The sequence below is a fragment of the Leucopleurus acutus genome (assembly GCF_964270905.1).
Source record: "Leucopleurus acutus genome assembly, chromosome: 8".
Lineage (NCBI taxonomy): Eukaryota > Metazoa > Chordata > Mammalia > Artiodactyla > Delphinidae > Leucopleurus > Leucopleurus acutus.
In genome coordinates, this window is record NC_139151.1 from 100,497,113 (window position 1) to 100,524,382 (window position 27,270).

Consider the following 27,270-nt stretch of genomic DNA (forward strand, 5'->3'; position numbering starts at 1 on the left):
GAAGCAAGACAGGTGGCAAGTCTGGAACCAACTCACAACTACCAAGGTGCAAATTCTGCGCAAGAATCAACCCATCCTCACCCAACTGGATTCCAAACCGCCACTCTCCCCTGCGCACTTGTTCACAGAACCCCAACTGCAGTTAAGGCACCAGCGAGATTACAGTCCTACTCCCTCAAAAGCTAGCAGCCCCCACCTGTACTGGGAAAGGTTAATTACCTTCTTCCCCTCCCAAGCCAAGACCCCCTGCCCTTGCTTTGTGCTTGGACTTAAGGGATGGGAAAAAATAACCACTCAGAAAACCACAACCTGGAGACCAAAGCCTCAAAATGTGAATCAAACCAGGTTTCCAACTTCACCTGAGCTGTTAAATTTACAGAGAGATCCTTAATGCTCTTCAGAAGACACAGAAAAGACAATCAGAGTAGGGGCAAGTTATCCCTGAAAAGGGTGTGACAAAAAATTAAGCTCAAAGGAGAAAAAATAGCAACCACTGGTCTGAGCAGGGTTGTTAAAAGACATTTATGACTGCTCTACATTGCAGGAAGCGCTAGGGCGTTTTTAGGGTACAGGCTCCAGGGACACCCACTGGGTTCAAAACCCTGTCTCCACCACCTAAGATGTGTGATCACAGGCAAGTTGCTTAAATCTCTGAACCCCACTTCCTTGTTAGAAAGTAGGGATACCCCAGAGATGATCCGCAGCCAGGTCAGGGGCCACAGGCCAGTATCTGTTCCAAGGAGTCTCTTCTCGCTGTTTGTCTGAAGTGTTGAAACTATTGACTCTTGGGATACGGCTGCTGCCCCACCTCACAGGGCAGTTGCGGGAAGTAGTGTTAAGTCGCTCTGCATGCTGTGCTCTCACCCCATCGGCAGGTATTCTCCCCCTTCACGCGGGAAGGTCTGGAGTTAGGTAGTTGCAAAAGCCCCGTGTCACCACCTCCTAACTACATCCAATCTCTCCCAGCTAGGCTAGAAGATGGTCATCACAGGAGAGGCAAGGCAATTAAAAAAAAAAAAAAAAAATCAAAACTGAGGAGAGGCCTCTCTTTTTGCTGTTCTGACTTCTCTCCTACACAGGGAGGTCCTGCAGGTATACACAACACCCTGCTTCAACATATCTACTCCCCTTTGAAGAAGCCATCACCCACAAAGGAGGCAGGGCAGGAGAGGGTTCGATGTTCAGTTTCCTTTAATGACCCCCATTCTCCCTGAAGGGCAGGTGCAGGCAGCTAGGCGATGGCAGGAGATGTTCACTTGAAGATCTTGCCCTGATTGAAGGCTTTGCCCACATGCTGGAAGGCCCCATCCCAGGAAAAGTATTCTCGAACCAGTGTCTGGGTCTCCTCGCTGCTGGGATCCAGTTTCCGCCATGTGTATGACTCATAGTCCACCTGCCAATCTGGACTCAGCTGGGGAGGAAAAGCCAGGTAGAAGCATGTGGTCAGGCTATTGGCCGCTGCCCCACACCTGCTATTTCCAGCTCAGACACCCGTCATCAGACCCCAGGACTCCTGCGAACATGACAGCTCCTTCGTGGACACATTCCTTGAACTCTCCGGAATGCCCACCGGCTCAGGAATACGAGTGCACTTCCCAAACCCTCGCCCCGCCCTAAAGAGACAAGACCCCTCCCCTGCACCTTCCTCACCGGAAAGGCAAGCTCCTGGCCTCGGAAGACCCAGACTCCGGAAATGGAGCTGCTATTGTTGGTTCCAAACAGAATGACACTGGCAAAGGCATTCTTCCTCAGTTTGTCCAATCGCTGGAACATTCCTGAAGGGCAAGGAAGAACATTCAGCCTTTGAAATCATGTCACCCACTACCTTGTCTCCTCCCTTCCTCTTCCCAGAGCTACCCTCTGCTCACCAGTGATGAGGTTGCAGCTCATGAAGGTCTGGGTGAGCTCTTCAGGGAAGCGGTACTCAGAGTACCACAGGGACCAGCCGTCTTTATCAAAGTGCTCCCAAAAGTACGGCAGCGCCACGGAGAGTGTGTCCTCGTTGGAGTACTTGCGCTTAAATTCATCCAACACAAAGGTACTAAATGAAGGAAAGAAAGCAAGGAGATCAAGGTGGAGAAGGTCCTACTGCGGCAACGTTGCCATGCTAAGAGAAACTAAGGGCATTTCCACTCAAATATACTGCTTTAAAGGCAGGGTCACTGGATTGGCAGACGTGTATCAACTTCCAAGGGAGGAGAGCTGGGGGGTATGAAAGGCGCCCAGGGCATTCCCGTATCCCCCCACCCCCAGCCTAAATATGCTTGGCACGTGGAGGGTGGGGCCCAGGATCTGCCCGAAGAAAGACACGGCGAGCTGCTGCCCCCTGGTGGAGACTCACAGCGAGGACTCTTTTTTTTTTTCCCCTGGCCGGCCCCTCCCCGGGCTCTTATCCAAGAGTCACCCTCAGTTCCTGACTCACCCAAGTCGCTGCCCCCACCCCTCCCCATCACACAGGCCTCTTCAGGTTACACACACTATAATATGACGGCAATGTAAGTGAATGTTTGCAAAGGGCCTACACCCGTGTCCTTTAGTTACTCTGCTCAGAAACAAGTTCAGGTATCTTTGAAGCAATCTGGCACACCGAGCCAAGGATGCCAGCTTCAGAAGAGGTAGGGCTTCCTTCCCCCATGGTAGGGCTTCTGTTTTTTTTTCTTTCCTTCCAATTATAAAAACACATACTGACTGAAGAAAATCACTCACTATGCCAGCAAACAAGATAACTAATATTTTAATGTATTTCCCACTAGCAATTTTCCAAAGATGATGCATGTAATTCTGTGCCTTACACAATTTGCTTACTTAATACTGCCTGGCTCTCAAGAATGTTTTGCAGATGTTTTAATGGCTAAATAATCTTCTGCATGAATGTGCCATAAATCTATTAAACCCCCTTATACTGAATGTTTAATTGGTTCAATTATTCATTAGTATATAATTAATGTCAACAAACCCTAGAGTCAGAGAATGTTACCATCCCTCCCTTTACCAGTAAGGTTAAGTGGTGTGAATTGCTCACTGCTGCAATGTAGCAAAGCAGAGAATCTGTCCTTTAACCCGAGGTCCCAGGTTCCTTCCCAAATGCACATCAGAGACCTCATCTGAGGTGCTTTACTTCCTCAACCACCCAAAAAGTAGGGTTGGGGGGGACTTCCCTGGTGGTCCAGTGGTTAAGACCTCACCTTCCAATGCAGGGGGTGTGGGTTCGATCCCTGGTTGGGGAGCTAAGATCCCACATACCTCAGGGCCAAAAAACCAAAACATAAAACAGAAGCAATATTGTAACAAATTCAGTAAAAAAAAAAAAAAAAAAAAAAAAAATTAGGGCTGGGGAGTGTTTCTTCACTCTCTCCTGAGCTGTTTGAACTTTATTATTTATGACCATGTGTCCACTTTTCTCCCCAAACTGACCACAGTTGGAAGACTGGGATTGATATATGTATAAAATGGATAACTAATAAGAACCTGCTGTATAAAAAAATAAATAAAATTTTAAAAAAACCAAACAAATGACCACAGGCTTAGGGTAGCTGGAAGGTCTTAAAAGGACTAAAATTAACTCTGGACAAATGAGTCTTGTCTTTGAAGACATCACTTTTGAGTCATTAAGAATCCTGGGGAAAATCATCTTGGCAGCCCAGGAGTACACCATGGTAATGTAACGAATAAGTACTAATAAGCACTCCCAAATGATACAAAAGAAAACAAAAAAAGTGCTGGGGCTTCCCTGGTGGCACAGTGGTTAAAAATCCGCCTGCCAGTGAACTTTTGTAGTGTTGGAAATGTTTTAAAATTTAATTTTTGTGGTTACACAGATCTATAAATTTAGTTAAAGGCACTGACCTATATACTTATAATGACGGAATTTTATTTTATTTTATTTTATTTCCTTTGCGGTACGCGGGCCTCTGTTGTGGCCTCTCCTGTTGCGGAGCACAGGCTCCGGACGCACAGGCTCAGCGGCCATGGCTCATGGGCCCAGCTGCTCCGCGGCATGCGGGATCTTCCCGGCCGGGGCACGAACTCGTGTCCCCTGCATCGGCAGGCGGACTCTCAACCACTGCGCCACCAGGGAAGCCTTAACGACTGAATTTTATATGGAAAATTATACTTCGTAATGGAAATTATACTTCATAATGGAAATTATACTTCAATAAAACTGTTAAAAAAAAAAAGAATCCACCTGCCAATGCAGGGGTCACGGGTTCAAGCCCTGGTCCAGGAAGATACCACATGCCGCGGAGCAACTAAGCCCGTGAGTCACAACTACTGAGCCTGCGTGCCACAACTACTGAAACCCACGCGCCTAGAGCCTGTGCTCCGCAACAAGAGAAGCCACCACCGCAATGAGAAGCCCGCGCACTGCAACAAGAGTGGCTCCCGCTTGCTGCAACTAGAGAAAGCCCGTGTGCAGCAACGAAGACCCAACGCGGCCAAAAAATTTAAAAAATTATTTTTAAAAAAAATGCTAAGTTTATTAAAGATTTTAAGTTTACTGCCTGATTTATTTTCTGCCCAGTGTACAGACCCAATATACATGAATATCTCTAGCTATTAGCAGTACCTATGTTACAAGGGTGTACATAATTTGGGTTGGTTATCATAGCTTACTTACAGATACCAAAAACGCTGCTCACTCCTGACCTGCCCCTGTGCTAGATTCAGAAAGGACTATATCCTTAAAAAGCAGCTGCGTTAGGAGCCTTCTTGTATGAAGTGCCTGGGAGTAAGAGCTCTCAGCTACACCCCAAGCTGCTCCCCAAATGGGGAAGCAGCGGTTCCTAATGGCAACCATCCAGTACTAGGTCGCTTACAACTCCACATACTTCTTCTTATGCCTACCACCAGTGCGTGCTCCTTCATCCCAAATACAAACCACTACAAAATGGGGAGGTCAAACACTGTTGCACCCCAACAAACCAACTAGTGAAAGGATAGATGGCTTTAGGAAAGGTAAAATGGGCAAGAAAAACAGAAAAGCGAACTAAGTGACGTGACCATGGAAAAGACATTTCTCATATTGCTTGAAATTCTAATAAGATGGCCCGGAGCAGTGACTGAAGAAAGATTTGATGGTGAACAACTGGGCAAGTACTGGCTGTCCCACTTTTTTCACACTAAAAATCCCCCCTTTACTGCATTCTTTCTTCCAGGAACCCCTATGGTGACTGAGAAGAGGACACAGATGACCACCCCATATACTTCCTTCTCCTTGTGGGGTTTAACTCCCCCACGCTGGGAAACAATAAACCAGACAGACACTACGTAGCCATGGTCATCATCCTTTCTCTTAAAGTGAGCAATTTTTATATAGGCTGATGCATCAGAATAGCAAAAAGACAATCAGAGGACACTGACATGGTGTCCGCCGCCTCAGCAAAGCAGCAGAGCAGAGCAGACGGAGGCTCTCTGCATTTTCTTCCTTCCTGCGCCCCTCAGTGCATTAGTTCCGAGCGTTCTCAATCTCAAATCCTAACGTGCGCACGCAAGACCAATCAATTCACCTCCACACCCATGTGCTTTCTTTGCTAGAAAGGGAGTTCTGATATCCTCAAATACCAGATGCATTAGGAACTTGTTTGCTACTTTCAAAAGTCACCCAACTCTTGACGGTAAAGTCTGGAAGCTGCTTTATTTGCAACTAAAATACATCTTTCAATTTTGTATGGACAGCCTAAAATCCTAGGCCCTAGCAGTATGAGGGGGATGCACAGAGGTGAGCACAGGCCCTCCTGGACCCCATGCCCCCTACCCTCCACCATCCGTACCTCTTGGGCAGGTGAGCAAAGGGATCCTTGGCCTTCGGCTCAGCAGCCAGCGCCTGCTCACATTCATCCAGCTCCTCCTCGGGAGCAGGGGCAGCTGCCTTCTTCTCCTCTTTCCGCTCGGCCTGGGGCTTCTGCTTCTCTTCTCGAGAAGCTTTCTCTTTCCGTGGGGTGTCCTTTTTAGGCTGGCTCTCTGCAAACTTTTTAGCTGGTGCAAAGGGAAGGAGAAAAGTCAACATCTGGTCTCTTTCCACAACCCTCCCAAGCCAGGCACAAGCAAAGTAACGGAGGATACCTGCTGGGCGGGAGCTAAGGGATCTGACGCTACACTGCCACCACCTCACAGTACATCCTGAGCAAGAATGCAACCCTCAGCAACACATACACGTGCATCATGATTCTACACATTAACACAAATGAGCGGGAGCATGTGTGTGCAGAAGACAAGTATCACAAAATACTAGCTGCTACATGCGATGCCCTACGTTCTGTGGGTCCACATAACCCAAAAGCTAGACAGGAAGTCAACGGGTTAAGACTGAGCAAACCAGTCCCCTGACCCTGCCGGCACGCTCCCCTACCTCCTCAGACTTACCATCAAATTGGGCCATTTTCTCACAGAGTTTCACCTCCCCCAAGACCGCCCGGAACTGGGGCTGGTTAATGCAGGTGAGGAACCAGCGGTTTGTATTAGGGAAGGCCTGGCGGAAAGAAGGCTCCAGAACCTGCCAGGATGCAAGAGTGGACATAAACTCAGCGGAGGGAAAAATCCTGACGAGTTTCCAGTCAGAACCCCTTGTTTCTTTCCACACCAAAGCTCCAGCTTCCTTTCAGCCCCCAGAACACCAGCTTTCCCTGGAGGGCTACTGCCCACTTACCTTCCTCATCTCTCTCCTGCAGTCCAATCCAATTTAATGGATGCTTCGTCCCACCCTCTATTCACTGCGAATCTACCCGGTAGGAATGTTTATATTGTGCCTTACTCCTTTTACAAAGCCATTTCATACCTATAATTTCACGTGTCAATAGAACTTAAAAGGCTGGGGACCAACAGAGAACTACGAACTATTCACTTTGCCAAGCAAATAATGAAAACTCTCTATGTGAACTATGTGATATGTGAGAGATATATACATGCATCATGAAACTTCAGAAAGTAAACAGTCAACAGCAAAAAAGTTTATTTCAGAATAACAGGGTGCTTAAACTTAGCTTCATGAAAAATTCATCTACCATTTTTTCGGTTTGCCAAGATCAGAGGGAAAATAATCCTGTCAAGGATACATCGCAGTCAGCTCTGCAGTGCTGATTCTGCAGTACCTGGGTTCAAATCCTACTCCACAACTTCCGGGCTACATTTCTTTCACCCACACAACAAGCAAAGACTCACTAAGGTTGTCCTTGTTATGCCCTGGCACAGGCTCTGACACGTAGTAGGTGCTTTTTTCTTTGCTGTTATCACATTACTATTCTGGTCCAGCAACAGTCCAAGAGCTGCTGTTTAGGAACCAGCAATATGCCATCTTTAACCCAATAACCTCAACAGTGATTATTCCTACCTTGGTTTTATAGCTTCCACAGGGGGGAAAAAGAGGACTAAATGAATCCACACACACCCTCCCCCCAACAACCAGTAAGTACTGAAGCCAAGAACTGATCCTAGTTCTGCCTCCAAAGATCTTGATGCTGAAGCTATCACCTGTACCTCTGTCTTCACAACTAAGCACAACCGGGCAACCTGAGAAACACGGGAACTAAACGTATTAGCTGCCAAACAGAAACTAAGGGCAACAGAACAGGATCAAACTTCTCAGGAGGGAAAGCAGTTGCGGTGTGAGAAGACAGGGTAGAGGGTCTGTGGAAAAAGAGAACCAGGCACTTTCTTGACATAAGAGAAGCCATTTTCGGCCTAAGCCATTTTGTGATCTGAACCTGCCTGTAATACTTGTCCTTGAACAGGTCTTTGTAATTAATGATCTTAAGGGAACAAAAGAATGCAGACACTGGGAATTCCCTGGTGGTCGGGTGGTTAGGACTCCGCACTTCCACTGCAGGGGGCACGAGTTCGATCCCTAGTCGGGGAACTAAGATCCTGCATGCTGCATGACGTAGCAAAAAAAAAAAAAACCCAGGGCTTCCCTGGTGGCGCAGTGGTTGAGAGTCCGCCTGCCGATGCAGGGGACATGGGTTCGTGACCCAGTCCAGGAAGATCCCACATGCCGCGGAGCGGCGCCCAGTTTTCCGTTAACAGTGGTACTCAATCCTGGAATTCCTAAAGACTAGCTGTTGCCTCAGACTCCCTCACATCAGCAGGATACAGATAACCTGGCAAGCCTGTCACTCTGTTTCTAATCCCCACCTACCCTCTGTCAACCCAGATTCTTTACAAACTTCACCTGTTTATAAAGCCACAACAGGGTGCAGACAAGTGTGATGTCAGCCAGCGTCACACGTTCGCCCACCAGAAAAGTCCTTGTCTTCAGGTGAGCATCCAGCAGCCCCAGGATTCGCCTCACCTCCTCCTTTGCATTCTCTGTGGCCTATTGATTTAAAATGATCAGACTTGGCAGTGGGTACCAACCCTTGTCCCTGCCCTTCTCCCCCAATAATAGAACTAAGGTAGCTATTCCACTGAGTCCTGGCTCCTTCCAAATGTATAACAAATGAAGCTCTCAACGTTAAATTTCTTCATGGCGCAGTCTGGCTTCATTTCCCACTGCATTGATCGTAGGCATATATCTTTGAATTTTAGAAAGAACCTTAGAGGTCATCTGGTCTAACCACTCCCTTACCATTTGGTACAACCTTTCTAGAGCAGAGGCCTCTCCTCTGGCCACTCAGACCTCCCACCTCCACTGGGTCTGTCCGACAAAGAATCCATATACCATCAACAGCCCAGCGCTCCCAACTGAAAGCTCAAAGATTAGGTATTTATTATCCACATATTCTTGGCATCACCCTTCCTCAATCTTTTTTATTTCTTCCTCCCTGGTACTGAGAAGCTGACGCCACCCCTGCTCTTGGTTTCTCCCCAAGTTCCAAGGCTCACCTGCTTGCTGTGGTGCATGATGCCCAAGGTGGGGAACACCCAGGTACTGGCTGGGGGAACTATGTCGCTATCAGCAAAGCTCACCCACTGCACCACCTGGGCTGCTGCTTCGGGAGTACTTCCCCGCAGCTCCTCGTTGCTCACTGCAGAGGCGGAACATAAAGGTCAGAACTTTGGGGCTGTGTCAAAGCCAGTGCAGGTCCCTGAAAATTCCTCTTCTTGCCCGCTCCAGCTCCCCTCACCCTCTCCTGCACCCCACCACCTCCAGACCTTCCCATTCCCCAGCCACTGCAGATTACCATAGTAGGCAATGGCATTGCTCTCGAACACACAGAATCCATCGTCACCCTCAAAGGCTGGAACCTGGGGACAAAGCAGTCATAAGTAAATACACAGCAGTTTCTCACTAGTCATGCCCAGGGACTCAATCGTTTTGAATAAAGTTTTTTATATAAGGCTGAGAACCCTTGCTGACCAAACTCTTGACACTATCTGAAACTCAAGAACCAAAACTGTATGAGTAACTTGCCATCCCCTACAATCTGAACTCACATAAGAGACCCCCAAATTTTAGCTATTAGATATTTGTATATAATCTCAGTCAAATAAGCAAAAGGCAAGAAACCCGAGTCTGATATTTCTGTCTATATTATCCCAAGTATTATAGTACTCCCCCACTGCACTTGATCTCTTCTACATGTAGCATGGTTATTTATCTATCTCTGTAAGCCTCTTGGGGCAAGAATTCTACTCATAGCAAACATGTGATCTATTTGCACTGAAATCAGTCAAAACTGATCCTCTCTCCCACAAATAAAAAGAAGCCTGTGAATTTCACAGGAAATGACTGAATAGCTCTGTACTATTTTTAACAACAAATAAATCACAACTGTCTCAAAATAAAAGTTTTCAACTCTCTGAAGCGTGAAAAAAAAAAAGTAACATGGAAAGCTCCCTTTTAAAGATGGAGGTCATCTTCAGAGTGATGGAATCTCAGTTCTCCTTGGGTTCTCAGGACCAAAGCCCCCTCTCCACTTCCCTACTCACCTTGCCAGCAGGAAATTTACGGAGAAACTCGGGGGTACGGTTGGTTTGGCCAAAATGGAAGTGGGGTGGTGCGGACAGCACGCGGACCTGAGCCCCGCTGTACTGAGCGGCAATGAGGGCCTTGAAGGCCCTCCAGTTTTCAGGATATGTGTACAGGGTCTGTGGGGAAAAGGCGGGGAATAAGCCATTAATGACTAGAAGGGTCCCAGTCCTAAGTGTTACCCGGGAACAACTTCCTCGAGTAATCCCAATCTGTTTCGACTCACTCTTTTACTCCCTTTGGTGAACCAAGTTAGTTCTTCAGTATCTGCAGTCTTGTGTAATCAGAGTCCTCCAAAATACGAGGACAGAACTACACACCAACTGCTAAATAAAGCTTGTTGACAGATGTGACCTTCCGTAAGGACGTCTCTGGAAGCGTTCTCTTCCCCTCAAATACACCTCTAAGAAATGCACAACTTCTAGCTCCCTCAGATTCCATCTGCCGACAAATACACACCCCTCCCTTCCCAGAGCCCTTGTTCATTCATTGATGGTCACTGAGCGCCTGCTTACTCTACTGAGCCGCTCACCCTTCAAAAGCATCACCCTTGTTTCCAAGACACACACACCAACCAAGACATTTCCAAGTCCCCCTCCGAACAGCCACAAAGAGACCGAATGGCATCTTCTCTTCCTAAGCCAACTCGGTCTCCCTGAAAAACCTTTCATTCCTTGTCACGCGTACCATCCCTCCGGTCCTGTCCCGCAGTGGGTTCCCAGGGGTTTCCTTCTCTCCTTCTATTAACGTAGCCAGCGGGGTCCAACTGGTCTGACTCCAGCGTCCGGAGACTCCTCTCGCTGCCAAACCTCCCCGCAGGACGACCCTTAACCGTGGCCCGCCGTACGTGCCCACAAAGACCCTCCTCTTCCCCTGTCCCTCCTGTTGCCCCACAAAACGGTCGCAAAAGTTCTGTCAACCTGCCCGGATCCCACGTCTCGAGAAGGCAACGAACCGAACTCCGTTCTCAGGTCCCAGACTGCCAGGATCTGGCATCCCTTTTCTCTTCTACCCCAGACCCTTCCACCTCTTTGGCCTCCCAGAGCCCCAGCCTCAGTTCCCCTCCGGGGCCTGGAAGCCCTACTCTCCAACAGTACGATCTCTAGACCCAGGATCAGTTCCCCACTCGGCTCCAGAAACCCTCTGACGCCGGCTGGACCCACTCCGGCAGAGGATGGCGTCGGATAGGGTGACCTGGATTGCCAGAGCCGGCAAACTTACCCCAGCCGCCATGGTGATTCCGCAGAGAAAGGGGGTGGGGCCCTCCGCGCTGCCGCAAAGTAAGCCGTCAGGGAGAGAACGGCGGGGGTGGGGGGGAGGGGAGAGCCGTGGAGAAACAGCAGCCGGAAAGCGAGGACGGCATAGAAGGCTTACGCACGACAGTTCGGTATCCCGCGGCAGCTGAAAGGAAACAGGAGGTGGGGCCTGGGGCCTGCGCGGAAAAAGCTCGCGCCTGCGCGGTGAGGGGGGGGCCCAATCCGAGTCCCGACATGGAGGTAGAAGGCGCGGAGGGTGGGGAGACTGTGAGAACTAGCTGGAAAGCCGGCCCTCTGCAGCTACGTGGCAGAGCTGCCAGCCCGGCATCGCGCCGGGCCCCAGAGGCGTTTCCCTCCGGGTCGCGGGGCCCGCGGTGATTTGTTGGAGGTCCTGCCAGACCCCCGAACATCGTGGTTGTGTGACACTCATAGGAGCCGAAGCAACTGCGAGGAGGTGGCGAGGTGCCACGTTCCTTTTGTTCCGGCTCTTTCTAGAGGAGAGCTTGTACATCTAACCCGAGCCCAAGTCCGAAGCCCTCTGTAAAAGAGGTTTTTTGCCATTAAACGACCTTGCAGCTCAAGGATGCTGTTACTGCTTAGAAGAGGAGCTAGTCCTCGGGCCTGCAACAAGGGAGGGGCTGAGGGAGAACCCAGCCGCGTCCTGTCACCCGGGAAGGGCTGACAATTCAATGGATGGGTCGCCCTTTACCCATGCTCAGATCTGAACCCAATTTAAGAACAGGATGAATTCTATTAAGTGAGAGAATGAAGAACCCTGAATCCAAATTTCAAGCCCTGTCACCATTCACAACTCGGCAGTAAGGTAAATGTGGAAGCAAACTTGGTACTTCTCAGGTGCTGCTCAAGCCACCCACCCAGCACTCCATCTTTCCAGAACTCTACTGAGTGGGTCCAGGTGCCAAACACACACTCCTCCTGGGCTCTGAAGGAAACATACTGAGAGACCTATTTTAGGGTGGCGAGAGAGGGTACCTGGGAGAGGCTGCATTAAGCACTGGGGGGAAGGAGGATTATTACCAGGTGGAAATTAGCAGAAACTAGCGTTTATTAAACTAGCAGCTTTATTGCCCTTTAGGGTCCCCATCTTCACTTGAGCAGGTTTCGAAGTGCTTGAGGGAGGAAAACCTGTAAGAAATGATGGAGATCAGGGAACAGGCCTTGAGAATCCCGGAGTGGGGTCACAGTGAGAGCCTGGTCAGCCTGGGAGACAGACACCACGAAGGTCAGGAGTGGCTCGGCCCCTGGCGTCTGTTCAGTACCGCTCAGGCCTCGCAGCTGCCGGGTGACCCGAGCCTCAGTTGCCAGCCACTCTGCTCCCGTGCCAGCACCAGCTCCACCTCCTTCCTCGATTCGCTGCAAGCGTCTTCGGGCACGCCGCCGCCCCTGCCACACTCGGTGGCACAAGGCACAGCGCCAGCCCACTGAGGAGAGCAACGCCCCCTTCCCTGCCTCGGCCTGAGACCCTTCTCGGGCTGCCTCAGGTCCTCTGGGCCCCTGCTCAGCCAGCGCTGCGGGGCCTGACCGCCCCTCTTCTCCAGTGCCTAGATGCTTTCCGGTCATCGGGGCCAGCTCCCCTGGCTGCCCAGGGCTCCTCATGGCCCAGTCTTGCACTGACTCTCCAGCCTCTATCGCCATTTCTTCCACCCCATCTTCACCGTGGGCCCCTGCACGTCCCTGCTGTTCCTCCTGCCCCCCCTCACAGCTTTTCTGTCCGTCTAGTTTCAATCTTTTGCTTGTCCCTCCCTGGGAAGGCTCCCCAGTCCCACCTCCCTCTGACCGCAGTCTCTTGGTTCCCTGTTCTATATGGCACCCCAAAGCCTCCTGTAACACCTGGGCCAGGGCAGCAGTGAGCTGGGTGAAGGGAGCGGGGGGTAAGGGGATGGGTGTTGCAGACAGCAGGGAGCTAGGGGAGCTGGGCTGCAGAAGGGGAAGCAGCCCCCAGTCCCGACCCCGGGAGGAACGGCACTGGTACTGGAGGCTTCGGCAGTAACTGGCTGCCGCCTGGCAGCAGTTCTGTAGCCGCCCGACCACCCGGCTGGTCACATTGGCTGCCACGTTGTGACTCAGGTCAAAGGGGTCCTGGAGATTCATGGGACCGAGGCGCAGACCCTCCCAGAGATTAGAGGGCAGGCCCCCTGCCACAGGCAGTGCCTGACCCTCCCGCAGGGACAGCAGTGAGCCACGAAGATCCCAACAAGAGACGCAGGAGAAGAACTGGGCCAGCAGGGAACCTGGAGGAACAGAAAACCCAGGGAAAAGGGGTCACCTGGAGGCCAGAAGTGAGATGAGCCCTGTGCCAGAGCCATTCCCTTAGCTGGACTTTCTTTTTCCCTCCCAAGTGGCTCAGAAGAGTGCCAGAGCCAGGCTCCTCTGATCCCTATAAACAGGAGGTCACACCTCTCTCCCGAGGCGCTCCCAGATACTGCCCCCTCCCCTTGCCAGCAGCATGGCCTCGGGCAAGCCACTTAATTACTCCAAGGCATGGTTTCTTCATCTGTTAAGTAGCAATAACAATATTAGCTATCCCACGAGGTTGCTGTGTGCCAGTAACTGTGTCATTAGCACCATTTATTAGTCCTCTCCCAGGCTCCCCAGACTCACTCGGGGGCTCCTTATTGGTGCTGGGCTCCAGTCTCGAGGCATCCCTGGGAAAACTACAGTCCCAGCCATCAACCTCCACCTGTTCGCCCTCACCTATGAAAGTAAAAAAGGTGAGGGTGAGCCTGGAAGCACGAAGATTAAGGGGGGGCGGGGGAGGGTGGATATGGGAGTGATAGCAGAGATCTCATTCCCAGGGAAACTCAATATGTCTAAGTGAGATGAAGCTCACGAGACAGAGCGGGTGGAGGCCGGGCTACTGTACCTGCTTTCTGGGTGAGCTGGGACACAGTGGGCAACACAGGAGGGTCCCTGGTCTGAAGGAAATAGATCACGAGCAAGGTCAGGGCGTAGTTATTGAGAAGTGGGCCACTCCCTGGGTAAATAATCAATTAATTCCAGTTAGATTAGAGGCGGTTCTGATCCCCTCCTTGGCAGTTTTCGCAACCCTGGTTCCTGTACCTGCCACCTTCCTTCTCTCCCTGAGCCCCTGCCTCTGCCCCGACACGAACACAGCCCCAAGTCTGTCCTGATTCATTCTCACCTGACAGCCCTCGACCCTGAGCCCAGCAGCGCAGAGTGTACACAAGGGGCCGTACTCGCCCATCCAGCTCAGAGCAGAGGCTCAGGAAGCGGGAGTTATGCAGGGCCAGCCTGGGACAGAGGGGGGGGACAAGGGTGTTAGGGCTCAGGAACCTATGACCCCCAGCTCTTATTCCAGGCTTGTGTAATGGGGGCCAGCTGGAAGAAGGCCAACAGAGGGTTTCCCGAGTTTTCTGACATGGTCTGGAGACAGTGTGTACAAAAGAATCAAGCGTGCCTGGGAAACGCTGCTCCTATAAATGTCTTGGTTGCAGAGCGTGTTATTGTAAGACTGATCAGAGCCTTTACCATGCAAAGAAAGATAGGAAGGGAGGGAGAGGGAAGAAAGAGGAAGTGGGGGAGAGGGAGGGAAGGGACAGACCTGCCCGTGTTTAACTCAGCATTTCCCAATGCTAAAACTTATTCAACCATGGAACTCTTTCCTAAATCCTTAAAAACAGTATCCCAAGAAACACACTTTCCAAACATTGAAATGAAAGCCAGACATGAGATGAGCATCAGAAAGAGAGACAGGACCAAATAAGGACAACCTCAAGGCTCAGCTGGTGCAGGGCACCCTCCTCAACCTCCCCAGAGTGCCCATCCGGCCTTCTCCGCCACCCCTCAAACAAAGGTACCGGTTACTGAGGGAGACGTCACCGTGGAGACCTGAAGGCCGATGGCAGAACTTGACCACAGGGCGTCGGGCAGATGGCACAGTTTGGACTCGGTACACTCCAGGGACACAGCGCCGAAGAATGGATCCCACCAGCTCCAGCATGGCTCCCCCTTCTGCTTTCTCCCCCTTCAGGGCCTCTGCCAGTTCCATGGCCTTCCCCAGGTCCCCCTCTCCCTGGTCCTCCTGCAGTGGCGAGGATGGAGGCAGGGACTGGGGAGAGGCGAGGGTCTCAGAGGCCAAAGCAGAGTCTGGAGTCCGGGGTGCCAGAGAGGAGGAAGGGACTTCACAGTCCAGGGCTTCCGAGTCTTGGGGAGAAGCTGGAGGCTGTGAGTCTGGAGGGGAGGCTGGGATGCAGGCCAGGGCTTGAGGATCCAGTGGGGATGCAAGGGCCGAGTCCAGGGATGGAGATTCTGCAGCCTTTGGGGCTGGCTGTGGATGGAAACGAGCTGAGTAACTGCCTCACCTGCGGTCCCCTAACCAGGGAACATTCCATCCCTAAGATACATCTATTACTGCTTATTATGTGCCAGGCTGTATTCTAAAGGCTTTATAAATATCAACTCATTTAACCTTCAGTACGTGGGCCTCTCATTGTTGTGGCCTCTTCCGTTGTGGAGCAAAGGCTCCGGACGCGCAGGCTCAGCGGCCATGGCCCACGGGCCCAGCCGCTCCGCAGCATGTGGGATCTTCCCGGACCGGGACACGAACCTGTGTCCCCTGCATTGGCAGGCGGACTCTCAACCACTGCACCACCAGTGAAGCCCTCACAAGCCTTTTTAAAAATTAACCTTTTAATGCCATAAAATAAACGGTCAGTATTTTAGAAAAACGTTATTGTCATGAAAAACAAAAAAAGGCAGAGGAACCGTTCCAGATTAAATAAGACTAAAAAGGGAATTCCCTGGTGGTCCAGTGGTTAGGAATCCAGTGCGTTTCCACTGCAGGGGGCACGGGTTCAATCCCTGGTGGGGGAACTAAGATCCGTAAGCTGTGAGGTGCAGCAAAAAAACAAAACCTTTTGTGGGTGAGAGGTATATGGGAACTCTGTACTTTCTGCTCAATTTTGTTATGAACCTAAAACAGCTCTAAAAAATAGTCTATTTAAAAAATAATGACCCTTTCCTATTCCCAAGGCAGGATCTGTACATTAGATGTTAGAAAACACAGATAAGCAAAAACATAACCCATTATCTCCCCAAATAAGATATTATACATGCTATTTTGAAATCTGTTTTTTTCCCTGTTACAAATGCCATTTATCCCATGTTGATTCATTTTATCCTATCCAATATCCATACATATTCACATTTCTCCAATTATAATAACCCTTTCAGGCAGGTCCTATTACCCCCATTTTATAGATGAGGAATTAAGGCACGAGAGGTCAAGTGTTTGCCCAGACATGACCATTTCCACTGACTCTTCACAGCTGCCTCCATGGTCACATACCTGGGGCTCGTCCAAGTCCCCCAGATCCAGGAAGAGGTCAAGATCACAGCCATGGACGTCAAAGCTGTTTATGGAAGAGCCAAAAGGATGGACCATACAGCCTGGGTGCCAAGCAGAGAATAAAGGTCAAGAGACACTGCAGGGAGTAAGTGGTGGAAGAACAAAATGGGGCACAAAGATGGAAAAGCAGGCAAATGAACACCACTAGCTGAGGGAGGACTGGGGATGCAAACACAGGGGAGGAAGGACAGGGAGGGCTCAGACACAGTGAGGGAGGTGACGCACCAGGGAAGAATTCTGTGAAGACCTCCTGCACCAGGGCCACCACGAGGCTCCGAAGCTGCCGCTCAGCCTCAGACAGCTCCCTCAGCCCCACGAGCTTCGCCATTTGTGCCTCCACGTCCGGGGCCTCCGCTAGTGCTTTTGCCAGCTGGTGACTGTCGGGGGCCACTCCTTTGGGGGACTTGGAGGCTGGGCTCTGGAACTCTTTCTGCTCCCGTGGCCGGACCCTCAGGCGATGTCCTCCCAAGCTGTGCTGGGGCTGTGAGAGAACAGCTTCCCGGGCACCCACGTCCCCCATCTCCACAATGGCAAACACTCCCTGTCAAACCACAACAGGGACAATGATGATGGTTTTAGAACCTAGAATCCAAACACATGGTCTGACAGTGGGTGAGAATCTTTAAAATGGGGACCACCATATAAAGTGGGAAATTTGTTTGCTGTTTCCATAACATCAGAGAACATATTTATTTATTTATTTAGGCCACGCCTCGAGGCTTATGGGATCTTAGTTCCCCTACCAGGGATTGAACCCACGCCCTCGGCAGTGAAAGCGTGGAGTCCTAATCACTGGACCGCCAGGGAATTCCCACCAGGGAACATATTTAGAAAAGCAATTATCTCCTTCACTCAAATCGCATACATTTTATTCTCACCCAAGCCTGCCTCTGAAAAACCTCATTTTACCTATTTTATAAAACCCCCGTCTTCCCAATGACATTTCACTGGTAATACTATGACTCACCCCCTAACTTTTCCTGCTTTAATTAGACTCTTTTTAATATTAAGAATCCATGTAGGGTCTTCCCTGGTGGTGCAGTGGTTGGGAGTCCACCTGCCGATGCAGTGGACGCGGGTTCGTGCCCCGGTCCGGGAGGATCCCACATGCCACGGAGCGGCTGGGCCCGTGAGCCATGGCTGCTGGGCCTGCGCGTCCGGAGCCTGTGCTCCGCAGCGGCGGGGGGGGGGGGGGGGGGGGGGGGGGGCCCGCAGCGGTTTAGAGGCCCGTGTACCGCAAAATAAAAAAAAAAAAAAGAATCCATGTAATGATCACTGTGTTAGGCATAAATATAAACATATAAACCCTATCTTCAACAAACTTACCAGCAATATGACAGCACTGCTGCTATGATTTGGTTGAGTTTAATGATATTCATTGGGTCATTTTTTTTTTTAAGGTAAAACGTTAGCAGGAGCAGAAAAAATATAACTGCTCTGGCAAAAGGCCATATTTTTTTATATTTTCTTCAGTGGTAAAGCTAGAACCTCATCCTGCTTATACAAAGGTACTCTCTACAGTAATCAAGACAGTGTGGTACTAGTGACAAAACTTTAGCTAAACTCACTAAGAAAAAAAAGAGATAAGCCTCTGATAAATAAAATCAGAAATGAAAGGGAGAAATAATAATGGATACCACAGAAATACAAAGGGTAAGAGAATATTATGAATATGAAAAGCTATACACCAACAAACCTACAAAGGGACAACCTAGAAGAAAGGGACAAATTCTTAGAATCACACAACCTTCAAAGACTGAATCATGAAGAAATGGAAAACCTGAATAGACTGATCACGAGTAAGGAGAATGAAACAGTAATCAAAAAGTTTCCCAAAAAACAAAAGTCCAGGACCATCAAAGACTTAATACCTATCCTTCTCAAACTATTCCAAAATATTGAAGAGGAGGGAACGCTTCCTAACCTTTCTTTTTTTTGGGGGGGGGGTACGCGGGCCTCTCACTGTTGTGGCCGCTCCCGTCGTTGCGGAGCACAGGCTCCGGACGCACAGGCTCAGTGGCCATGGCTCACGGGCCCAGCCGCTCCACAGCATGTGGGATCTTCCCGGACCAGGGCACGAACCCATGTCCCCTGCATCGGCAGGCGGACTCTCAACCACTGCACCACCAGGAAAGCCCCCTAACTTATTTTTACAAGGCCAACATCACCGATACCAAAACCATACAAAGACAACACAAAAAAAGAAAACTACAGGCTAATATCTCTTGGGAACATAGATGCAAAAATGCTCAACAAAGTATTAGCAAATACAATACAATAATACCTTAAAAGGATCATACACACCATCAAGTGGGATGCAGGGATGGTTCAACAACCATGAATCAGTCAACAAGACACATACTTTAACAAACTGAAGAGTAAAAATAGGATCATCTCAGTAGATGTAGAAAAAGCATTTGACGAGATTCATTACCGATTTATGATAGAAACTCTCAATAAAATGGGTAGAGAAGGAATGCACCTCAATATAATAAAAGTCATATATGACAAACCCATAGCTAACATCATACTCAATGGTGAAAATCTGAAAGCTATCAGGAACAAGACAAGGATGCCCACTCTCACCACTCTTATTCAAAACAGTATTGAAGTCCTAGCCAGATCAATTAGACAAGAAAAAGAAATAAAAGGCATCAAATTGGGAAGGAGAAGCAAAACCATCACGATTTGCAGTTGACATGACTTTATATATAGAAAAACCTTAAAGACTCTACCAAACCCCACTAGAAATAATAAATGAATACAGTAACGTTGCAGGGTACAAAAATCTGTTCTCTTTCTATATGCTAACAATCAGCCAGCAGAAAGAAAAATTAAGAAAACTATTTACGATCACAACAAAAAGAATAAACTACCTAGGAATAAACTTTAAGGAGGTGAAAGACATATACACTGAAAACTATAAGACATTGTTGAAAAAAACTGAAAAAGACACAAATAAATAGAAAAACATTCCATGTTCATGGATTGGAAGAATTAACATTGTCAAAATGTCCTAAGGCAATCTACAGATTCAATGCAATCCCTATCAAAATCCCAAGGAGGGCTTCCCTGGTGGTGCAGTGGTTGAGAGTCCACCTGCTGATGCAGGGGACATGGGTTCGTGCCCCGGTCCGGGAAGATCCCACATGCCGCGGAGCGGCTAGGCCCATGAGCCATGGCCGCTGAGCCTGCGCGTCTGGAGCCTGTGCTCCGCAACGGGAGAGGCCACAACAGTGAGAGGCCCACGTACCTCAAAAAAAAAGAAAAAAAAATCCCAAGGACATTTTTCACAAAAACAGAACAAAAAATTCTAAAATTTATAGGAACCACAAAAGACCCCAAATAGCCAAAGCAATCCTGAGAAAAAAGAACAAAACTGGAGGTATCACACTCCCTGATTTCAAACTATATTACAAAATCATAATAAGCAAAACAGCATGGTACTGGCAGAAAAACAGACACACAGATCAATGGAACAGAACTGAGAGCCCAGAAATAAACCCACATGTATATGGACAATTAATTTACAACAAGGAGCAAAGAACATACAATGGAGTAAGAACAGTCTCTTCAATAAACAGTGTTCAGAAAACTTGACAGCCACATGCAAAAAATGAAACTAGATCACTATCTCACACCACACACAAAAATAAACTCAAAATAGATTAAAGACTTGAATGTAACACTTGAAACCATAAAACTCCTAGAAGAAAACACTGGCAGTAAGCTCTTTGATACTGTTCTTAATATCTTTCTAGATATGTCTCCTCAAGCAAGAGAAACACTAGCAAAAGCAAAAATAAACAAATGGGACGACATCAAACTAAAAAGCTTCTGCACAACAAAGGAAACCATCAATAAAATAAAAAGACAACCCACCAAATGGGAGAAGATATTTGCAAATGATATATCTGATAATGGGCTGATATCCAAAATATATAAAGAACTTATACAACTCAACCAAAATTTTAAAAACAAAGAGACTGGACTTCCCTGGTGGCGCAGTGGTTAAGAATCCGCCTGTCAAGGCAGGGGACATGGATTTGAGCCCTGGTCCGGGAAGATCCCGCATGCCGCAGAGCAACTAAGCCCGTGCGCCACAACTACTGAGTCTGTGTTCTAGAGCCCACGAGCCACAACTACTGAGCCCACGTGCCACAACTAATGAAGCCAGCGTGCCTAGAGCCCATGCTCCACAACAAGAGAAGCCACCGCAAGGGAGAGTAGCCCCCGCCTGCCACAACTAGAGAAAGCCCGTGCACAGCAATGAAGCCCCAACACAGCCAAAAATAAAAAGATTAAAAAAAAAAAAACTACAATGAGATATCACCTCATGCCTATTAGAATGGGTATTATCAAAAAGGCAAGAAATAAGTCTTGGTGAGGATGTGGAGAAAAGGGAACCCTCATGCACTGTTGGGAATATAAAGTGGTTCAGCCGCTATGGAAAACAGTATGGAGATTCCTCAAAAAAATTAATACTAAAATTACCATTCAATCCAGCAATTCCACTCCTGGGTTATTTTACAAAGAAAACGAAAACGCTAATTTGAAAAGATATATGAGGGCTTCCCTGGTGGCGCAGTGGTTGAGAGTCCGCCTGCCGATGCAGGGGACACGGGTTCGTGCCCCGGTCTGGGAAGATCCCACGTGCCACGGAGCGGCTGGGCCCGTGAGCCATGGCCGCTGAGCCTGCGTGTCCGGAGCCTGTGCTCCACAACGGGAGAGGCCACAACAGTGAGAGGCCCGTGTACAGGGAAAAAAAAAAAAAAAGATATATGCACCCCTATGTTCACTGCGGCATTATTTACAATAGCCAAGGTATGGAAACAACCTAAGTGCCCCTGAATGGATGAATGGATAAAGAAGATGAGGTGTATATATACAATAGAATATTAGAATATTACTCATCCTGCATGCATGCCACAACTAAGAAGTCCGCATGCTGCAACTGAAAGATCGCACGTGCCTCAACAAAGATCCTGCGTGCTGCAACTAAGACCCAGCGCAGCCAAAATAAATAAGTAAATAAATAAAGTTTTTTAAAAAATAAAATACTATATGTACCATAAAAACATCTATTAAATAGATAAATAAATAAATAAATGAACAAACCAAACAAAAACAAACACATAGATACAGAGAGGAGTAGTGATTATCAGAGGGGAAGAAGCAGAGCAAAATGCGTAAAGGGGATCAACTGTATGGTGATGGATGGAAACTAAATTTTTGGTGGTGACCATACTGTAGGGTATACAGAAATAGAAATATAATGTTGTACACATAAAATTTATATAATGTTACAAACCAACGTTACCTCAATTAAAAAAAACTTTTTTTTTGGCCATGCCGCACAGCTCACGGGATCTTAGTCCCCTGACTAGGGATTGAACCCAGGCCCTGACAGCCAAAGCGCTGAGTCCTAACCACGGTACCACCAGGAAATTCCCAAACAATTTTTTAATTAAAAAAAAAAAAAAAAAAAAAGACAGTGTGGTACTGGCATAGAGATAGACATTCACGACTTCCCTGGTGGTGCAGTGGTTAAGAATCCACCTGCCAAGGCAGGGGACACAGGTTCAAGCCCTGGTCCAGGAAGATCCCACATGCTGCAGTGCAACTATGCCCACGAGCCACAACTACTGAAGCCCACGCTCCCGAGCCCATGCTCTGCAACAAAGAGAAGCCACCGCAATGAGATGCCTGTGCACCACAACGAAGGGTTAGCCCCTGCTCGCCACAACTAGAAAAGCCCGCATGCAGCAATGAAGACCCAACGCAGCCAAAAATTGGTTTTTTTTAAAAAAAGACAGACATTCAGATGAAGAGAATGTAATTGAGACTCCAGAAATAAACTCGTACATCTATGACCAACTGATTTTCAACAAAGGTGTTAAGACCATTCAATGGGAAAAGAACAGTCTTCTCAACCGGGATAACTGGATAACCACATGTAAAAGAATGATGTTGGACCCCTACCTCACGCCATATACAAAAATTAACCAGAGGGATGGCTTCACCAGCACACAGGCCTGAATCACAATTGGAGAATGACAGATAATAGATTCACAGTTTCTTTTTGGGGTGATAAAAAACATTCTGGAATTAGATCATATGATGGTTGCAGAATCTTCCAAATATACTAACAACCAGTGAATTATATATCTTAATAATATATAATATCAATTGACAATACAAGGAGGGGAAAAAGAAAAGGGGGTCCCCTGTCTACCCTCACTTCTACCCTATGTCAAACAGCACAAAGAACCAAAGTGAAACTAAGGAGAAAGGCAGCCACTTGGGCCTGCCCAAGTGAATCTTCTGATTCTGAGGAATCACACAGCTCAACAGACTGCAGTGCAACACCAAGTTTGCAGCCGAAGCCCCAGCTAGCAATTAGGTGTCTCTTTGCTTGGCCTTGTCTGTGTGCACGTATTTCTCTCAAGAACGGCACAAAAGGCATCAGGGAGGGTGGGATAAGCAGATTCAGAAGGATGTATCCCGGCCATTTTTCTCCTCTCAATACCAGCATCCCCAACTACAGCCACTATTTACTGAGGTCTTTATTTTTTTTTTGCAAGTTGTTTTTTTTTTTTAGGCCGCGCTGTGTGGTATGCAAGATCTTAGTTCCACGACCAGGGACTGAACCCGTGCCCCCTGAGGGCTTATTATTAACCGAACAGTTCACGTAAGCTATCTCAAAGTCTCATAAGATTCCTACAACAAGGTATGTGTTATTATTCCCTTTTTACAAATTAAGCAGCTGAAACTCAGAGAGGTTAAGTAACTCGTGACTGCCTCCCAAGTAGGGACTCCCCCAAATCTCCAGCTTCCCCAGTGATGATCTCAAGGAAATGTTGTGGAGATTAAATAAGATATACAGTACTTAGGGCTTCCCTGGTGGCGCAGTGGTTGAGAGTCCGCCTGCCGAAGCAGGGGACGCGGGTTCGTGCCCCGGTCCGGGAAGATCCCACGTGCCGCGGAGCGGCTGGGCCCGTGAGCCATGGCCACTGGGCCTGCGCGTCCAGAGCCTGTGCTCCGCAACGGGAGAGGCCACAACAGTGAGAGGCCCGCGTACCGGAAAAAAAAAAAAAAAAGATATACGGTACTTAGCATATAATTGGTGCATAATAATTGCTCCATAAAAATTTTAGTCATTATTGTTATAATTATTGATAGAAGCCTCAAAAGCTTGAGGTTTAAGTTCAGGAAAAGATCTTTCTTTACAATTGAAATAAATATGAACAAAAATGGTGGCATTGAGCTTTCTGAAGAGGTCACCTGGGACAGACACTGCCAATTGCCCACCCAATATACATTCTCCCAACTTCCTTACTAACAGAACCCTGCTTTTTGCTCAGAGGGGCAAAGTGCCCAGCTAAGAAAACTTCATTTCCCAGGCTTCCCTGTAGCTAGGAGTAACCAGGCAACAGACAGAGTTCTGGACAATGAAATATAAGGAGATGTCTGCTGAAGAGGCCTCTGAGAAATATTTTCCTGGGAAATAAAGAAAGCGGGGGAAGGGATCAGACTCAGATGACCCTAGCCTTTGATAGTCTGCCCTTCAACCTGCTGCTGCTTCTTGTCGGAAGATGTGGAACCAGCATAATCACAACTATGAAGTGAGAGCCATATGCCAATAATGACAGAGCAGGAAAACAGTAAAATCTTGGACGGCCCAGGTCTGGACTTCTTGTTATAAGAGAACAACTGAACCCTGTTTGTTTAAACCATTGTGAGTCGGTTGCTGAATGCAATTTCTAAGAAAAACAGACCCCACGGCGTGGTAAAAGAAGACCTGAGCTCCTAAGTAGATTTGGGATCATCTAAGCCCACAAAACCAGAGTGTAGCCTCAGAGCTACAATATGACTACGGAGCACATCACCACAATGGCAAACTTTTTCCAGGGGACTAGAGAGACTCTGACAAAAGGTCGGCATGGAAGCAAGACAAAAAGGACCACAAAGAACAAGTCTGTTTGTCTTGCATTGTCCAGAGGACAGGGTATTCTGACCGGATGACCTCAGTACCTTTCAGCATAAGTTAATAAACTGCTAGCTGGTTTATCAACCAGTTTCTTGAAGGGTTAGGATAGATCTCCCAATGGTGTGGTCTTAAAGCACCCACTTCACTGTAGTAGTTACTCATTTAATTGTCTACTTCCTCCACTAGACTGTAAGGTCTGTGCAAGCAGGGACCATGACTAACCTATGCACTATTCAGAATGCAGTTCTAAGCAGTGCCTAGTACAAAGTTAGCAGCTAATAAATATTTGGCAAATAAAAGACTGACTGAATAAATAAATGACCAACAAGTTCCCCAGTGACTAATTCTGACGAACTGATAAAATCCAAGCAGGGGTGGGGGGGCGAGGGTGAGAGACTCACAAAGCTGGACTAGCCCAAGTACTGGAGTGTCCACCAAGGGCAAGCCACATTAGGAACCAGCAGAAACAGGCTGCTGGTCTCCCGCCCCATTTCTTTTGGTGTGCAGGACACCTGACTCATTCTTTACCCCCAGAGCCACTCACTCTACCTTGTCCTTGTCCATGACAACACTGGCCACAGGTCCAAATGCCTGGAAGTACTCAGAGAGCTGAGCAGAACCCACATCCCGGGGAAAGCCACTGACAAACACGCTTCGAAGTCCCTGGGCCTTTCGAGCAGCTCGTAGTTCTACCAGGTGCCGGTGCTTTCGGCCTCCCAGGTGGGCCTCTAGGCTGGGTCCTGCAAAGACAAACGTGAGGACAAAAACATCCGAATTGCTCTTCAGTGTACCTACCCCGACTTTTTTCTCGGCATACCTAGATCCTACTGATTCTTCCAAGCCATAGAAAATGTGACATTTGAATGACAAAGTCCTGGCTCCTTGCAGCTTCCTCTCTTGTCCATTTGTCTATATAAAGCATTTTAAGTGGTTCCCAGGAGAACTGGCTGTACACAAGTATTTTTTTTTTTTCAATTTCTTTTTTTTTTGGCTGCATTGGGTCTTCGTTGCAGTGTGAGGGCTTCTCTTGTTGTGGAGCGCGGGCTCTAGGCGCACGGGTTTCAGTAGTTGTGGCACATGGGCTCAGTAGCTGTGGCTCGCAAGCTCTAGAGTGCAGGCTCAGTAGTTGTGGTGCACGGGCTTAGCTGCTCTACATCGTGTGGGATCTTCCCGGACCAGGGCTGGAACCTGTGTCCCCTGCATTGGCAGGCGGATTCTTAACCAGTGCGCCACCGGGGAAGCCCCACAAGTATTTCTTAAACCATCTACAAGTGCTAGGTAGAGCAACACCTGCACACTGTAAAGAAATTAACAGGTAACCTATCTAGGTCATTTATAGAAGAACTAAATAAATCAGGACCCTAGACTATTTATCATTTCTGGGTATATTATAGAGATTACAAGTGCAGGATCAGAAGTCACACTACCCAGAATCAAATCCCAGCTCTGTCAAGCTGTGCGAAATCTTGGGCAACTTACTTAACCTCGCTGTTCATGTCTCCTCAGGTATAAAATGGAGATAATAATAGTACCTACCACATTGATATTATTCATATATAGCACTTGCCTGAGAGTCTGGTACATGGTGAATGCGGGAAAACTTAGCTGATTTTTAAATTTTTATTACATTTTGAGTCAGCTGCTTGATGTCACCAGTGTATATGTGGGGCCAGAGAAGACTATCCTGGATTTCTGGCTTGCCCTACTGGACAAGTGGTAGTGCCATTCACAAAGGAAAAGAATGAAAGATCATGTTTAGGGGAGATTATGATTCCAGACTTCAAAAGTGGAATATGAGGTTTCATTGAGCCTCTCACGCTGTCATAAAAGGACCTTGTCTCCTTTTCCAAACTCACGTTCCAAACATGCATACCATACTACTTCACCCATCTCTGCCTTTGGGAAGCTCCTCTGTAGGGCTTCCCTCACTTAATTACTACCTTCTCTGTGACCGGGCAGCTTTCCAAACACATCTATAGGGTACTGAAATTGTTTCCATCTCTAGGTGGTGAGCTCCTTCATCTCTAAATCCCCTCTCCCCGCTCTAGAACCCAGCGGAGTAGCAGGCACAAAGGGAATATCCAATAGATGACGGTTAAAGAGGAAATAAAATAACGAAACTTCTGTCGTCGAGATTTCGGATACTGGGAAGCTGGGGTGTAAGATGGTGGGACTCTCCCCCACTCTGTAAGCCCTTCGGACAGCGGAGAGAAAACGGAGGTGAGACCCTACCAACCGACTTGGCAAGAACTATGACCTATAACCCTAACTTTCGCTAGGACCCAAAGACGAAAGCCCATAAACACCCCCCTCACTAGGCACCGCTTACGGTTGGCCGTAGTGACGTGGCAGAGGCAGCAGCGGAAACCCCCGCGAGGCAGCGGTTCGACATCCGAATCCACCGCAGCCATCACAACTGTCCGGTACTAACAAAATGCAACCGCTTCGGCCACGACCGGAACTCACTTCTACAATTTGCAACATGCTGGGAAGCAACTTCCGCCCGTCCGATAGGAAGTGACGTAGCCGTCGCCCAATCGCGCGGTACACGCCTCCGAAAACCGAGCTCTTTCCGCTCAAGGTTCCGTTTCCAGCCCGACTTAAGTCTCTACCAGCTTTAGGAATACCATCTACGATGCTTATCTGCATGCGGTAAGCCAACTGGCGTGCTCTGAGCTGTTCAGACGTTGATTGGCCCAAAGGTCATGAATATTCATAAGGCAGCCACAGC

The 27,270-nt window shown here is 48.3% G+C and overlaps 2 protein-coding genes across 2 annotated transcripts; both read right to left on the minus strand.

Moving 5' to 3' along the window:
* Nucleotides 1-412: 412 nt before the first annotated feature.
* EEF1G (eukaryotic translation elongation factor 1 gamma) lies at nucleotides 413-11,267 on the minus strand (the record flags this gene model as incomplete). The annotated part of the gene is given in 11 exon segments (XM_082843764.1): nucleotides 413-1,411; nucleotides 1,651-1,775; nucleotides 1,869-2,041; nucleotides 5,772-5,976; nucleotides 6,364-6,493; nucleotides 8,165-8,308; nucleotides 8,818-8,960; nucleotides 9,117-9,180; nucleotides 9,865-10,023; nucleotides 11,126-11,200; nucleotides 11,202-11,267. Coding segments are annotated over 11 exon segments (1,443 nt in total). The 3' UTR covers nucleotides 413-1,252.
* A 976-nt stretch (nucleotides 11,268-12,243) lies between these two features.
* TUT1 (terminal uridylyl transferase 1, U6 snRNA-specific) lies at nucleotides 12,244-26,976 on the minus strand. Its single transcript, XM_082844047.1, has 9 exons — nucleotides 26,869-26,976; nucleotides 25,089-25,279; nucleotides 16,775-17,090; nucleotides 16,490-16,590; nucleotides 15,000-15,469; nucleotides 14,324-14,433; nucleotides 14,045-14,155; nucleotides 13,783-13,875; nucleotides 12,244-13,412 (listed from the first exon to the last, which is right to left on the minus strand). Exons 1-9 carry the CDS (start codon nucleotides 26,948-26,950, stop codon nucleotides 12,268-12,270), a joined length of 2,619 nt encoding a protein of 872 aa, XP_082700173.1. The 5' UTR covers nucleotides 26,951-26,976; the 3' UTR covers nucleotides 12,244-12,267.
* Nucleotides 26,977-27,270: the final 294 nt, after the last annotated feature.